Consider the following 16,307-nt stretch of genomic DNA (forward strand, 5'->3'; position numbering starts at 1 on the left):
TCTCCTGGAGCCCCTTCAGGCCCTGGCAGGGCTCTGAGCTCTCCCTGGAGCTGCTCCTCTCCAGGTGAGCATTCCCAGCTCTCCCATGATTTTGGGGACTTGTTTAGAGGTGGCTTCACCCTTTCAGTGACCCTGCCCCTATGTGAGCCCCTTCCTGGGCAGCCCCAGTGTCCCCAGCTGCCCCAGTGGGAGCTGCACTGGGCTCCCAGCCCCAGGAGGAGCCTGGTGGGACCTGCCTGGCCACACGAGCAGCGGTGCAGCCTGTTCTCCAAGGCAGGTTTTGGCTGCTCTCTCCTCCACGATCCTGGCAGCTTTGGCTGCAGAGCTTCAGGAAGCAGAGCTTCATCTGTGGGGAGCTGTCTTTGCCACAGGGCTGTTATTCCACAGGATGTCCTGAGGCAGCACAGGAGAAGAAATAATGATTGTTTGTTCTCCAGTTTGTGCAGTGCATCTGGTCAGAGTTCAGTTGTTCAGCAGTTTAAACTCCAGGACTTCAAAATGTTGCTTTATTCATCTAGAACTGTGGGAATTCAGTTTTTTATTAGGATTGGAATCTGTGCATGGATTCCAGGCAGTGGAGGGAACACTCCCACTTTGCCTCCTTTGCACCTGGCCGTGGCTGGGAGTGCTGATTTCAGCAGCAGTTTGGTGTTCCTTGGGACGCAGTGGGAGTGTGGGATGTGAGGCTGTGGCAGCCTCTGTTGGGAGGTGGAGCGTGGTGGTTCCAAATCTGAGATTTTTGAGGTGGCACTAACCCAGCCCCAAGCGCTGCAGGGAGGAGGTGATGAATGCCTTGGGCTTGTGCTGCAGGAGAGCAGACTGACAGATCCCCTGTGCTTCAGCCTTTAATTTGGATTACTGGCTCCACATTGTGCATAACGCATTTATCAGCATGTGTTGGTTTCATGGAAGTGTCTCCCTGTTCTCAGGACTGGGACTGCAGTTTTTATTCCACATCTGCTTTGTGATCTCCCCATCCTCCCCTCGACAGGGCTGCTGTGCTCTACAAACCCTTCTTTGCCAGGCTGGAGGGGTGGATGTGGCATCCAGGCTCAGTTTTCCAAACGGGATGCTTGCTTTTGTATTTTGATATGTGACCCTAAATTCCCAAGTATTCCTGTTTCCTGGTGGGGTGGCTAACAGCTGAAGACTTGCATTTGTGGAATTTAAGTGGGTTTTGAAATGGAAGTAGCATTTCAGTAAATTTTTGTCAAGTTAATGCTCTTGAGTTGGTTTTGTTTGTGTTGGTGAATTAGTAATTAAAATTAAATGCACAGCAATTAAACACATTATGTGAACCACCATCTCTGTCGTGTACTTCTCTCCATTATCACTCTGATTTTACACCTCCCAGGATGACTTGTTTTATCCAGGATATCTAAACCTATGGAAAATTGAGATTGAGGTGGGATGTGCAGGGCTGAAGCATGATCAGAAACCACCTTAGCGTGCTGCTGAGCTGGGGAGGAGCAGCTGGGAGGTGAAAAATGAACTTGTTAATGGTTGTCCCCTTTTTTTCTCTCCTAGGTTGGTACAGGGGTTATACACTACGGAAGAAATCCAAGAAGGTGAGTGTTGCCAGGGTGTGTTCCTCATTTTTCCCTTGCACTAAGATGGGTTTTGGCCCTGGCTGTGTGGGTTTGATGGAGCTGGATCCCAGGTGTGCACTGATCCCTGCTGCTCTGTGTCCCTGCCTCTGGACAGTGGGAATTTCCCAAGTTAATAGAAACTGATTTGAGCAAGGCCTAAAAGATGAGTGGCACATCCAGCTCTGGGGCCTAAAGGGAGGACGTGGAGCTGCTGGAGAGAGTCCAGAGCAGGCACAGGATGATCCCAGGGATGGAGCAGCTGGGCTGGGAGGAGGAAAGGTTGGGAGAGCTGGGATTGTTCAGCCTGGAGAAAGCAAACTTTGAGGTGACCTCACTGTGGTCTTGCAGTGCCTGAAAGAGCTATGGGAAAGATGGAGAGAGACTTGGGACAAGGGATGGAGGGGCAGGATGAGGGGGAGTGGCTTTAAGCTGAGGGAAGGGAGGTTTAGATGGGATATTGGGAAGGAATTCTTCCCTGGGAGGGGCTGGGATGGAATTCCTGGAATTGCCCAATGTTTTGAGCTGGAAAGGTCCTTACAGCTCATCCAGTGCCACTCCAGCCATGGCAAGGACACATTTTGTTGTCCCAGGCTGCTCCAAGCCCCAGTGTCCAAACTGGCCTTGGGCACTGCCAGGGATCCAGGGGCAGCCCCAGATTCTGTGGAGAAGCAGCCCCAGAGCAGCTGGGGCTGCCCCTGAATCCCTGGCAGTGCCCAAGGCCAGGTTGGAGCAACCTGGGACAGTGGAAGGTGTCCCTGACCATGGCAGGAGTGGGACTTGGTGAGCTTTAGGGTCCCTTCCAAGCCAGGCTATTTTATATTTCTGTGATCCCAGTTTTTGTACTTCAAAGGTCAGTCAGTCACTAAATCTTGATATGCATCATCTTTTTTTTTTGTGTGCAAAACTGCTGCACCAAACTTTTCCTCAGTGAAAAGTTCAGACCTTGATGTTCTCCTTGGCCTGTTCAGAGGCTGACACTGCTGAATTCCTGGTGAAATGCAGTCCCTGACCTTGGGAGTTTTCAGTTGTTCCCTTTGGAGAGAGGAGGAGGCTCCTCCTGCACTGGAATTTCAGTGTGCACCAAGGGCTGCATTTAGAGCAGCTTTTCTGAGAGGAAACCACACAAATACTGGTTCTAGCATCGTGTTTTATTTTTTGAGCCTTTTACTTCATAGTAGTAATTAAACAAAATTAAACTTCAGGGTTTGTTTGCTTTTTTCACTGAAACACTGCAAGTGCCATATTTGCCTCCAAAGGTGTGTTTTTAGTTGTTTCCATGTCTAAAAGTACAGAGTTGAGTGGTTCATCCCACCCATTTCCTTACCAGGCCTGGGTTTTTAGTCTATTTTTGTACTTTCCTTTTTTTTTTTGTGTGTGAACACATTGAATTTCTTATAAACCATATTTCATGAACGTACTTTTTACAGTCTGAGAAGCAATTATACATTTTTCTTGCCTTAAATTAACTCCACGTGTTGCTGCATTTGTCTGACTGCCACTAAATTTAGTGATTTTTAAATATTTTTAAACTGGAGTAAAAAGTCACATGCCCATGCGTTATTTTCCCTGGTGGCTTGCCAAAAAATTTCTATTATTGCATTCCCAGATGATCAGAAAACTGAACTCCTACCTTGAAGGGTGAGATGGTGGAATTTGCTTTATCAACTTGACTTAGTTTATTTTAAAACTATTGTTTTATTTCTGGCATCTTGATGATTCTAGAATATTTTTTCAGAGAAGCTGTAAGGTTGCAATAAGATCTTGAAAGGACAGGCAATGCAAAAATTCAATGTATATTAAAGAAGTCCCAAACACAACTCCTTCTGGTGCTTGAGGATGTGAATGGCTCTGCAGACCCAGCAGTGTTTTGGCATATTTTAGGTAATAGACACAATCTGTTCTGTGCAGCTGGTTAAATAACATTTTTTTCCTCTCCCTCCCTCTCCAAGGGCATATTCCCTGCCTCCTATATCCATCTTAAGGAAGCAATCGTTGAAGGCAAAGGGTAAGTTGGGTTTAAAAAGAACAAATCTCCTTTTTCCTGCTTTATCCACATCATTTCAATGCATTACCAGGTAACTTACACTTGTTTCCAGGTAGTTTTCTGCCTCACTGAGGAGTTAATTTGTGTTTTTCCTGTTCCTTTCCCTGGTGTGTGCAGTACCCTGAGCTGTATTTGTTGTTCAGCAGCTCTTCAGATCCTTATGTATCAAATCAGCTTTGGTGGACATGCAGGTAGAAGTCTTTAACATGTGTATAAAAGTTCAGTTAAAAACCAGGAAAGAAACCAAATCCACAGGAAAAAGGAGGTGGAGTGAAATTAATAAATCATTACCCAGGTATGAAATGGACTGAAACAGGATTAAAATGTTTTATTCCTTTGTGCCTGATTTATTTTTATAATCTGTTAAATATGTAAATGATCAAACTACTAATCATGAGATTGCTGCATAATGACATCTTCCTTGCTGATTGCAAAACTGCCTTTAAGCACCCTACTTCTGCAATATTCAAAGAGGTGGCTGGTGTTTCTTACCTTCATGGCACCTCATTTTAAAACAAATCATACAGAAACTTTGTGGTAAGGAAAATTTTAATTTTTCATTGCGAGATCAATATTTTGGAAAAAAAAGAACAATTAAAGAGCAGCATGGTGACCTTGCAGGTTGGGCTCATCTGGTTTTTATCTTGGTTGTTGGGCTGCAGAGAGAAAAACAAGCAGGGTGGGACTGCAGGGCTGCAGTGGGGTTGGACACTGAACTGCAATGTGCACATGGAGCAGAGCTGAGCCCAGGGAGAGACCCCGGCAGCGCTCGTGCATTTTGGGGCCATTTGGGTTCATCCTGGGGGCAGCCCTGGCTGGGCTCTGGTGCTGCCCAAGGTGCATCCATGGAGGAGATCCTTTGAGTAAATCCCTGCTTTATTTAATTCTGTCCAGCCTCTGTTCTAGGTCAGCCTTGACAAGGCATCACTTTGATCATCACAAAGATCATCTTTGATCCCTTCCAACCTAAAGCATTCCATGATTCCATAATCTGAACACATCCAAATACCTTTTTTTATGGTGTGGTTTTACTGGTGTGCTTCAATATCTGATAACATCTTATTTTTGCTTAGAAATTTACAAGTGATGCTAATTCCAACCCAGTTCTATTCAGTTCCCTTTGGAAATGAACAGTTCTTCATCAGGAGTTGTTCTAGATCAGGTGATCTAGATGAGATATAAAAATTTCCACAGAGGAGGCTGCTCTGTGCAGTGGTGGCATCACCATTCCTGCAGTTGCTGAGAAACTGTGGATGTGGCACTGGGGACATGGCTTAGTGGTGACTGTGGTGGTGCTGGTTGTGCTCAATGACCTTAAATCTCCTTTCAGTCTTTAAAATTCTGTGCTTCTTCATTCTCACAGCACTTGCTGCCTAATTCAGCCTTTTAACTCTTCTTCCTCAGCCAACACGAGACTGTGATCCCCAACGAGCTGCCCCTGATCCAGGAGGTCACCACCACGCTGAGGGAATGGTCCATCATCTGGAGACAGCTCTATGTGGTGAGAACAGCTCAGGAAAACCTTCACACCGGGAGGGTTTTATGGGGAAAGTGGTGCTGGGAAGGGTACAGGAGAAATGGGAGGGAACTGCTATTTATGAAGGAATTCTTCATGAATTTTCCCTTCTGTTGTTGTTTCTAAAGGTCACTTTCAGTCCTGAAAATCCATGTAGCATCATCTGTGTTATAGCACAAATCTCAGTAGCTTTTTGTGCTTGTTAAAGCACAAATGTCTTGCCTGTTTGCTCAAATCTCTTTATTTTCTTGTGCAGAATCAGGGTTTTTTTTGAGTGTTACCTTGATCTAGCAGTAGTTTGTTGAGCAGTTACAATCCCTTTTTTGTGTAGGTTCTATTATGCTATATATATAAAACATAGAAAAAAATATATTTTCTATGTTTTATGTATATTTTGTATGTTTTATATATATAAAACATAATGTATATATAGGACATATATATAAATGTATATATAATACATATATGTTTTATTTTCAAAGTATATACAGATTAGGAGTAATTTAACATGTAATTTTATTCAAGAAATGGTCTTCAGGCTGTTTCTTAAGGCTGTTGGCCTGTGTTATGAAATAATTGAGTATTTAGTGTTGAATTTGTGGGTGTAAATTGAAAGCTTTGTAAAATTATCAATGTAGGCCTTTAACCTCTCAGTATTCCTTTACATAAAGTTGATTGTTCCCCAATCTTGGCACCTTAATTTACATACTTGTTTATTTTGAGATGTTAAGGTTTGAACCACATAAGAATGTATTCTTAGAAATTTGCAGTGATAATTATTGATAGTCTCTCGGATGGGAAGGTGACAAACCAGAGGTGAAAGTGCACATAAATAAGATCAAAAGTTCAAACTTCTTTTTAAAAGTGCAGTTCAGATGTGAAGCAGGGCCTGCTGTGGGATTTAAGGTACCTGGCCCACCCTTGTGATGCTCTCATTGTGCAAGGTCACTGTAACAAGATAATGGGAACATGAAATTCCTTTATTTAAAGCAGGGTTTAATGCAGTCTCTGTTTCCCATAAATATGTTTGAAATCTTTATCATAAAAGTGCAAGCTGTGTAGTGAAGACACCGAGTGTAATGAAGACGTTTGTGCTGACTAATGTGGCTTTTAATCACACCCATGAAAATAAAGATTAGGAGTAAGAGTGTAATGGAAATGATGTAGTGTGGCAATATAGAAGATGAAGGATAATATCTTCTATGAAAAGAAACAGATTATGTGTTAAAGAGAGAGCTTTAAGGAGTTGGAATAGCAGGGAGTTTGTGAGGTGAGGAGCAGGGAAGGAGCAGAAATAAAGGAGGAGGAACAGAAGCTCAGGAGGGCAAGGGAACAGCTTTGCCCTTGGTTCCACTGCTGTGGAATCCCAGCATGGTTTGGATTCTGAGGGACCTTAAATCCCACCCAGTGCCACCCTCTGCCATGGGCAGGGACATCTTCCACCATCCCAGGGTGCTCCAAGCCCTGTCCAACCTGGCCTTGGGCACTTCCAGGATGGGAAGTGGGGTGGGGCTTGGAGCACCCTGGGACAGTGGAATTTGTGGGTGGGACTGGCTTGGCTTTAAGGTCTCTCCAAAACCATTTCATTCTATGATTCCATGTGCTAAACAATACTTTAGTTCTTTGCTAATAATTTTGTATCCAGGAACAGGCAATCAGGGCAAGTTTGGTTTACTGGAGGTAACTGGTTTCAGACTGGGCAGTCTGCAGGCTTGAGGAATATTCCATGCTGTCCCTATCTTGCATGTCAAAACCCATTAAATGGTCACATTTATGCCTTGGTTCAGTTTGTAATTTGTGTTTGGATCTTGAATGAATGCTCAGTTTTTCTTTGAAGAGAGCAGGGGATGTGGAATGTTTCCCATCTCTCTGGTTTATGATTCCCTGCAGCCTCGAAAATCAGGAACCTCATCCCCATTTGGGTTTGTCTGTATTTAGCTCCCAGCCATATGTGCCTGTTGTGTCTTCCTCTGCTGCATTAAAGAGCTTTTAATAATGGGTATTTTCTCTCTGTGAAGGTTCTCCCACTATAATCAAGCCAGCTTTTGGATAATCTGAACAGACTGAAGTCTTTAAGTTTCACAGTTAGATATCCTTTTCCTCGAGTCTTGGAGTCATTATGTTCTTTTCCTGCATCTTCTGCAGTTTTTCCTTGGGTGGTTTTTTTTTAAGTGGAAAATTTTATTGTAATTATTTAATTATTCCTGGCTTAGCTGAGTGTTGCCAAGGAAAGTTTGTATATGCTGCTGGCAGTATTTAATATCCACAGTTCCAGGCTTTATAAACACTTGAGGTATTTAACTTCCTACCAAGTTTAGGTCTTTCCTGGTGTTTCACTGTCCTTTAAAAGTTACCTGTGGACTTGTATGGCACTGATGTGCCCAATGAGCGATTTTCAAGTGTTGTTGTGGAGGTTTAAGCAGGGAGAGAGAGGATTCTCCCATCTGTAGCAGAACTTGAGCCTCTTGCTGTTAAAATGCACCGTTTTCATTCCTGCTCTGCTCAGTGCAGAGGGTCACTGAACAAAGCTACCCTGGGAATCAATAAAAGGACATTTTCCCCTTGGATGCCTGAAAACAGCATGACCCAGGTTTTAAGGTAACATAAACCCAAGCATTTACACCAGTTTAGCTCCTTGAAGCTGAGTGCAACACTCAGAATATTCAGTGTTCTGTGCTGTAGGAAGGTGGGCTCCTGCTCCAGAGCTGCTGTACACTTATCCTTTGAACTCCTATTGATAATTGCAGTTTTTCCTGTGTGTTTCCAAGCCTTCAAACCTGATTGCTCCCCCATTTTTTCCCCCCGCAACAGCAGGACAACAGGGAAATGTTCCGCAGCGTCCGGCACATGATTTACGACCTGATCGAGTGGAGATCCCAAATCCTCTCTGGGACCCTGCCCCAGGATGAGCTCAAGGAGCTGAAAAAGAAAGTGACTGCCAAAATTGATTATGGCAACAGGTTTGTGAACAGCATTTCTCAAGTTTTTCTGCCTGAATCCAGATCTCCCTGTGTAAGACACATCAGCTGTCAGTGAATTCTTGGAGGATTTTTTTTCCCCCCTGGAGCTGTAGATGAAATATTTGTGTATTCACACTTCTGTTACAGCAAGATAAAGATTGAAGTTGAGGCAGCATCTTTAAAGTGTAATATGTAAAGTGGAATCCATCTCTCTCTCTTGATGGTATCATCAATTTGACAATGGGATGAAGCTGTAATTTTTTAAGGCCAATTCAAAAGTGCAAGTATTGCCTGCCTTGAAAATAGAATTTTAAACTCCACTTGCTTCTGTGGCACAAACAGTTGTCACCCTCTGAGCAGCACCAGCTGCCTGTGCCCTCGAGTCACTCAGCTGTAATGTGATGTTGAAGGATTTGGCTCAGAAGCACCATTTAGCTCTTGGTTCCTCTCCTTCCACAGCATCCAGCTGGTAGCACGAGATGAGCAGGGAGATTTCATAAAAGAAAGGAGCGATTTAGCACAAGAGAGTGGAAGCTGGGAAGGAAATATTGCCCCAAAAAGCAGTGCAGGTTGCATGTGTTGGATATTTCAGTGATTCAGATGTATTGTCTCTCCCCAGATGGTTGGCTGGGTTTAAAGACAATTTTTGTAAACACAAGTTTTAGATTATAACTTGTCTGTACAATTATGATTTCGCATTTTTGATCAAAAATAAGAAATGAAATCTTACTCCTCATCATTGGAAGCAGTGTTTTGAATTCTGAGAGACAAAACATGTTGTGGTGCTCCCTTCAGTCCTGCCCATTGTGTGGGATTCTGTTGTCCTGCACACCTGGGGAATGAAAAAGTTTGCATCAGCCCAGTCTTTCAATGCTTTGTGATGCAAATATCTCACCATATTTAATTTATTTTTGTTTGATTCCTTAAGAACTGCCAAACTTGCAGGATTTCTGCTCGTGTACTTTATCAGCAAAAGCTGTGATTAAGAAAATGAATTAAAAAAATAATCAGTAACTGCATTCCATCAGTCAGTAATTATCATTTGCAGTCTGAGGTATGGACAGTGGTACCTCTGCAGACAATTACCCAGATGTTGTTGGGATTATTTGTTTGGCTACTGGATTTCACCATCTGCCCAAGGAGTTGCTAGAAGTTGCTCTGAATAACCTCCAGATGCTCAGCCTTCAGATCCAGTGGAACATCTTGTGCTGTGCTTTGTATCTGTAATGTTCTGATGGACTAATTAAGTGATCAGAAGGTTCTCTGGGGAGTGCAGGAGGGAGGTGAATGTGAGCTTTGAGTGAATGCTCACCACTGAAAGGTAACATATGTTCCTAATAAAACCCTAAACCCTTCACGTGTGCCTAAAGGGAGCATGAATGGGATTTTAGGATCCAGACAGAATGAATTCATTATCTGCTTTGTAAATACTAGGTCACCTTTGAGGTCACAACCCAAATAATTCTAAGTGTTTTCTGTCCTAATCATGTCCTGACCTTTCCTGACTTGTGAAACACTGATTTGTAAATAAGTTTTTTTTTTCCTTCTGTAAATACAGACAGGAGTTTTGCAGCATATTGTCAGAATAATTGAGGAAGCAAAAATGGCCTTAGGAATCTGTATTTTTAATATCTTTCTGAAATTGGGTCAGGTAATTTTGTTGTGAAAAAGCTGAGTTTTTCTGTTCAGTTGCAAATGTCTGTAACTGGGACACTTCAGGAAAAAAAAAATCAGATTTTTTCCCAAGCATCATTTGCAAGTTAAAGGCTAAAACAAAGGAATTGAATCAAAGGAGGGGTTGCTTTGACTCCTTTGACAGCCTGTGCAAACATTGGTGTGTTGTAGCCTGGGTTATGAGACTTCCCCTGAATTTCTGAGCTTTTCCCCTGTCCTGGGCACTTTCTCCCATGGAAGGACTCTGACAGTTCCAGTGCTCTGTGGGTGTTTCTCCTGCTGTGGCTGCTGTCCAGGGAACGGTAGTAGGGAGGAAGAAAACAACTCAGGCTGCTTTTCTGTTTGCTTTCAGTGATGAAACCATTTTCTCACCAGAAAATTCATCTGGGAGTGAGATGTTCTGGGGATGCTGGAGAGTTTTGTGATGACTGGGTCCAGCTCCAGAGCAGAGTTTAAAAATCTGCTGCCTCCACCCTGCAGCTTGAATGATTTTTGTGTCCCCTGCAATTAATGCAGTGCAGTTAATTGGAGGGGTTTGGGTGTTGACCCCACTCAAGGGTTTAACACTTCCAAGGGTGAGGAGGAATCCTCCAAGTCCATGGAAATATCTGTGTGCCACAGCTCCTGTTTCCACGTCCTTGCAGGTTGTGCCCAGCTGGAATTTACTTTCAGATAAATCATGAACCCCTGTGTGACTTAGCAGACACAGCAAATTTGATTTAAGCTCATTGATCAAACATATTTCAGCTCTAAAAGTTAGAGCAGCTCCACTGGGAGAGGTGACCACGGAGTTAAAAGGAAATAGGGACACATTTATTGGGGTGGAGGTGACAAAGGCAGTCTTAGGGAAGGGACCTGATTTTTTTAACCCTTGCTGCTGCTGCCAGCGCTGTGGAAAATGTGGAGAAAAGTGAATTTTTTTTTTTTCCTGAGCCTGGATTTGATTGTGGCAGAAAGCTTCCTCTCCAGAAGGTAATTATGGATGTTAACACCCTGCTGACAGAGATCTGGCTTCTGCTTTAAAAAAGGAAACAACTTCTGCCTCATCTTGTGGGGTGTGGGTAAAACATGAGTTGGGAGTGGGAGACACGAGCTGTGTGTGGTGGGACTTGGTTGTTCAGACTGTTGGATAAATCAGAGGAGGAGACCAAGTCTCGGGCAAATTTGTTTGTTTAGGAAGTTGCTTCCCCAGCTGTTGTGCTGTTTCATTTCCATCCCTTCTCCCTTTGCTGTGGGAATAAGTGACTTGGATCTCCAGGCTGCTGACATGTTAAATTGCATTATCACGTCTCAGATAATCTCTTTTCCATCACGTGTCAGGTGTGCTCGTTGAACACTTGGCAGGTGCTTTTTGTGCATTCCTTTCAGCTCTGCTAATTCACAAACATATTTTCTGCCTTGTTTAGGATTCTGGATTTAGATCTGGTGGTTAGAGATGAAGATGGCAACATTTTGGACCCAGAGCAGACCAGCACCATCAGCCTTTTCAGAGCACATGAAATTGCTTCCAAGCAAGTGGAAGAGAGGCTACAGGAGGAAAAAGTGAGAGACTCTCTGGCTTTTCCCTGGGAACCACAAGGCTGTAAACTAATTGGATGACTGTTATTTTTAGCATTGGTAATGAGGGATTTGATGTGTTTATGAAGAATTATCAGGCTTAAAAATTTTGTAAGAAGTTTTGTGTTAGGCTGGGGTTTTTTCCATCCTTTAAATGCTTTAGTGGAATTTATGGTTCAGACCTGTATGAATAAATCAGCTGCATTTGTGAGTTAATATCAGATGTGTTTGTGAGAGGTTTGTAAGTTAGGTTGTCGTCAGAGTTTCTATTTGAGAATCACAAAAATGAAAATCCTCATTCTTGTGTGGTTTCTTTATGCCAATCCTAAACACTTATTGTTGAAATAAAATGGGCAAATTTAAAGCCCTTCTCAGTCTTGAACTGTCAGCACCTTTGCAGTTCAAAATCCTTATTTTTGAAAGGAAGAACTTTTCTGTTTCTGTTTATTGTGTGTTCCTGGATTTTTTTCAGGTATGTTTGGGGCTCTATTTCTTCCCCATCTGTTTCTCTCTACTTAATAAGTGAAGACATCTTTTCTCTCCTTTTTCTCTTATTTTCTTTTTTAACTTCTTCCTTATGGTGTGGCACTTCAAGACAGATCCAGAAAATCTGTCTGTTGTAAAACTTAACAGAAAAAACATCACAGGAGCAGACACTCAATGGAAACCTCCTTTCTGGAAGGTTTTAGGAAAGTTTTATAGCAGCTGGATGTCTGTTAGGCTAAGTTAAACTTTATTTTGTTCTTCAATTGCAGTCTCAGAAGCAGAATATTGATATCAACAGACAAGCAAAATTTGCTGCCACTCCTTCATTTGCTTTATTTGTAAATTTAAAAAACGTCGTGTGTAAAATAGGAGAAGATGCTGAAGTCCTGATGTCTCTGTATGACCCCCTGGAATCCAAATTCATCAGGTCAGGGCCTTTTTTATCTGTGCTCTCTCAGGGACAGTACTGAGGGACTTCTGGGGCTTAGCACAGTCAAATTTCTGTGAAAAGCATAGGCAGGTCCCTTCACTTGGGGCACATTTCAGGTTGTGCTGTGCTTGTGGTTCCCCAAGAGCAGATGGAAATTCAAGGTGAACACACCTGCAAGGGCTGTGCCCTTGCTGAGCTGCAGAATTCCCACACTTGGTTGCTGAGGAGCTGCTTTCTTTATAAAAATTGTGTGCACTAAGGGAAATGCTCCCTGCTCAATATTTGTTTCCTTAGGAAAAGGAAATTGGGTTGAAAAATCTGTAAATTCTGAAGTTGATTTTATCTGCTTATGTTAAAGGGCGTTCAGTGATAGGGTATGGGGGAATGGCTTTAAGCTGAAAGAGGGTACATTTAGATGGGATATTAGGAAGAAATCCATTCTTGGGAGGGGGTGAGGCACTGGCATGGGTTTCACAAAGAGGTTGTGGGATTCTCCCAATCCCTGGCAGTGCCCAAGGCCAGGTTGGACACTGGGGCTTGGAGCACCCTGGGACAGTGGAAGGTGTCCCTGCCATGGCAGGGGATGGAATGAGATGTTCTTCGTGATCCCTTCCAGCCCAAACCGTTCTGTGGCTCTGTTTCTCTATGTTTTATACAAAAAGTCTTCAAAATATTGTTCTTTTCAGTGAGAACTACCTGGTGAGGTGGTCGAGCTGTGGCCTCCCCAAGGACATTGACAGACTGCACAACCTGCGGGCCGTGTTCACCGTGAGTGTGCCCTGCCGGGCCTGGGGCCACCCTGGGGTGGGCAGCAGCTGGGTGGGACCAGCGTGGGGCACTCTGCAGGGGCAGACAGAGCTGGGGAGGGCTCTAGGGCACAGGGGAATGGCTGCTCCTGCCAGTGCAGGGTTAGGTGGGATATTGGGAAGGAGTTGTTCCCTGGGAGGATGGGGAGGCTCTGGCACAGGGTGCCCAGAGCAGCTGTGGCTGCTCCTGGATCCCTGAAAGTGTCCAAGGCCTGGTTGGAGCAGCCTGGGATAGTGGAATGTGTCCCAGCTCATTGCTAGTGTGGGAACAAGATGATTTTGAAGGTCCCTTCCAACCCAAACCATTCCACAATTCTCTGCTGCCGGAGGCTTGCGTGCGACATTTCTCCTAAGTGGCTGCTAAATATTCTCAACACCTGGGGAAAACCAAAGTGGATTTTTGGACTTTTGACGTACTAGAAATTATTTGACCTCCTAAGGAATTAATTTGCACAGAACTCCAGTGAGATGTTGAAGTACTGTTGCAAAAGCTGCTCTGCTCTGCGAGCACTTTTTGTTAGAGGCAAATTCTGAGCACCAAACCCTCTGCCTGCTGAAATGGAACTGGAAATTCAGCTGTTGAAAAGCAGCCTGATGTTACTGCTGTTTGTAGGACCTGGGCAGCAAGGACCTGAAGAGAGAGAAGATCAGCTTTGTGTGCCAGATCGTGCGCGTGGGGCGGATGGAGCTGCGGGACAACAACACCAGGAAGCTCACCTCGGGGCTGCGCCGACCCTTCGGGGTGGCAGGTACCTCTGGGCTGATCTCTCCACCTCCTCCTCCGTTCTTCCCTGGAAACTGGGTGGTGGAGCTGCTGTGGGGTTGTATAAACTCAGAGTTGTTACAAATCCCATCAGACTGGTTGCTGTGTCCTGTACCCCCCAGGGTTTGTGCGGCTGAGATTCCAAAGCTCGTTTGCTCTGTGTTATTCCATAGACAATTCTGAAATTCCACAGTTGATAATTCCACCCCTCTTCTGAGTCACTGTGGCTTCAGTTCCCTGGGGGGTTCCCTCTTCCCACGTTGCTGAGTTCACTCAGTGCCCTTGGTTTGTCTTTGCAGTGATGGATGTTACTGACATCATTAACGGGAAGGTTGATGATGAGGACAAGCAGCACTTCATCCCCTTCCAGCCGTAAGTAGGGAGCAGTTGCAAGAACAAGCAGGAGTGAAAAAACCAAGATTTTAATTTTGATTTAAAAAAAAGCTAATATTTTAAGTTAATTTCTTTCCCTGGGATATTTTCTCCTGAGTAATATTGTTAATATATCTTCCCAGATAATTTGCCATTAGCTGCAGCAGTGATATCTCCAGAAACTTTAGGGTTTTTGGAGTTTAGAGTATGTATTCCCAGTTCTACAGCCTTGTTTTCTTTTTGTTTCAAGATATCAGGGAGAGTATGTGTAAGAGGTGAAATGCTTACAGTAAGTTCACTGCTGGTTTAGCTCTGCCTGAGATCAACAGAGATCTTGATCCATCCATAAATCCCAAGTTTTTACTTCGATGAAGTGAGGAAAGGTAGAAGGGATAAGGCAAATAAATTTATGTAAAGTAAATAAATAAATAATAAATTTACATGGATGCTTAGTTCTCCCATTGTGAAATATGTTGGACTGCCATCTGTTCCAAGAGGCAAAACATAGTTATGGGAGCTAAATTCCTTGATTAATACACTAATGGGTATTCAGATGGGCTTTTAATAATATTTTTTTAAAAAGCTTGATGTAATAAAATCATAAATTAACTTTGTTTTGAGAAAGAGGCATCATTCAGGGAGCCCTTGTGGTTTGAAGGTGAAGGGCTGGTGAGGGGACTGCCAGGTGTGATGTCCTGACAGGTTAATGACAAAATCGAAGTGCAATTCCATTTTTCAAGGGAAATGGGGTTTGGGGAAGAGAAGGATACATTTCTTGTGTGGTAAACAACAGCAAAGTTGTTTTTTAGCCAGTGTGGAAGTATGTAATGAAAATGAACCTTTCAGAGGGGGTGCTAATGGAACATCCAGTTTTCTGCTCCATTAGCACTGATTCATTTTCCCTGTTACATATACACAGAGCTTTAAAAAGATGCACAATGTGATTTTTCTTTTTCCCCTGTAATAAATGAGAACATTCTCCTGAAAAAGTCTATCCCAAAGGACATGAATAAGGTAGAAATGAAACGCAGGGTGTTGTCATTTCCAACATTAGACTTGGGCTGTGTATATGAGGCACATTTTTCTCCTCATCCCATGCTTTGTTTCTGTTGTACCACATGCAATTCTGTTTTCATATCTTTGTTTGTATTCACTCACTGGCCACCAGCACAATGGCTGTCAAAAGCACCTGGCAAGATTTACTTCAGTGCCACCTAATGCTGCTGTTTATTTATTGTCCCCATCTTCTCATTTGTTCACCGAGTTTGGGTTGTCTGCTCTTCTCCTCCTTTTCCCTCTGAGATTGATGGGAGCTTTTCCTTCGGGCACTCCACCTGTGGAATGACAGAGGTGACCCTGGAGGTGTTGCAGGGCCAGTCTGCTATGAATATATCTATACCTCAATATTTATACAAAAGAGAACTGCCTGTGTGGGTTTTCACTGCGTAACTGGGGACTCCCCCTGCTCCCTGAGGACTGTCCCTGTCCCTGAGGGAGCAGAGCCCTCACAGGTGTGCTGGACTCTCTGTGGCAGATCAGCGTTCTTCTGATTAATGATCTCCCTCTGTCTTTCTTGTTACCTTTCCTGTCCTTTGTCCTGCGTTGACTAATAAATACTCTTTGTCACAACTATGATACGATCTTTTGTGTTCCCTTGTCACTGTGACTTCTGGTTTTCTGTGCCCCTTTGTCTCCTGGTGTTGGTCGTCATGTGCATCCTCCAGGCTAGCGTTGGATGACGCCATTCGACACAAGCAGCTGAACATATCATCCCGTTTTTCACCCAGGGTGGCAGGGGAGAATGATTTCCTGCAGACTGTTATAAACAAAGTGATTGCTGCTAAAGAAGTCAACCACAAGGGGCAGGGTAGGTACTGCTCTTCCTGTGCACCTTGATTTGCTTCGTGTCATGGTGGTTTTGATTTTGGGATCAAAAAGTTGTTAGTATGGTTTTGTTCCTCCCTTCCTCACTCCTCAGGGCTCAGCCTGCTCTTTCCCCTTCCCCATAATTTTTCCCTTGCCCAGTGTGGACTCTGCATGTTGTAGCATTGTTCAGCTCTTGGGTGTCTTTGTATTTCTGCTGGAGAGGGTCCAGGGGAGGCCACCAAGA

General features: G+C 43.8%; 1 protein-coding gene across 2 annotated transcripts in view; it reads left to right on the forward strand.

Moving 5' to 3' along the window:
• Window positions 1-16,307, forward strand: part of DOCK1 (dedicator of cytokinesis 1) — a 265,941-nt gene that overhangs the window by 24,698 nt on the left and 224,936 nt on the right. Inside the window, exons 3-12 of one of the 2 annotated variants that reach the window (XM_064431580.1) lie at window positions 1,528-1,568; window positions 3,539-3,594; window positions 5,038-5,134; window positions 7,961-8,109; window positions 11,190-11,325; window positions 12,096-12,253; window positions 12,943-13,024; window positions 13,676-13,811; window positions 14,125-14,197; window positions 15,922-16,064. In XM_064431580.1, the coding sequence (XP_064287650.1) occupies window positions 1,528-1,568; window positions 3,539-3,594; window positions 5,038-5,134; window positions 7,961-8,109; window positions 11,190-11,325; window positions 12,096-12,253; window positions 12,943-13,024; window positions 13,676-13,811; window positions 14,125-14,197; window positions 15,922-16,064 (1,071 nt within the window). The remainder of the gene's footprint in view (window positions 1-1,527; window positions 1,569-3,538; window positions 3,595-5,037; window positions 5,135-7,960; window positions 8,110-11,189; window positions 11,326-12,095; window positions 12,254-12,942; window positions 13,025-13,675; window positions 13,812-14,124; window positions 14,198-15,921; window positions 16,065-16,307) is intronic. The other variant, XM_064431581.1, reaches the window with a different exon arrangement.

The sequence above is a fragment of the Passer domesticus genome, chromosome 8, assembly GCF_036417665.1.
Source record: "Passer domesticus isolate bPasDom1 chromosome 8, bPasDom1.hap1, whole genome shotgun sequence".
Taxonomy (NCBI): domain Eukaryota; kingdom Metazoa; phylum Chordata; class Aves; order Passeriformes; family Passeridae; genus Passer; species Passer domesticus.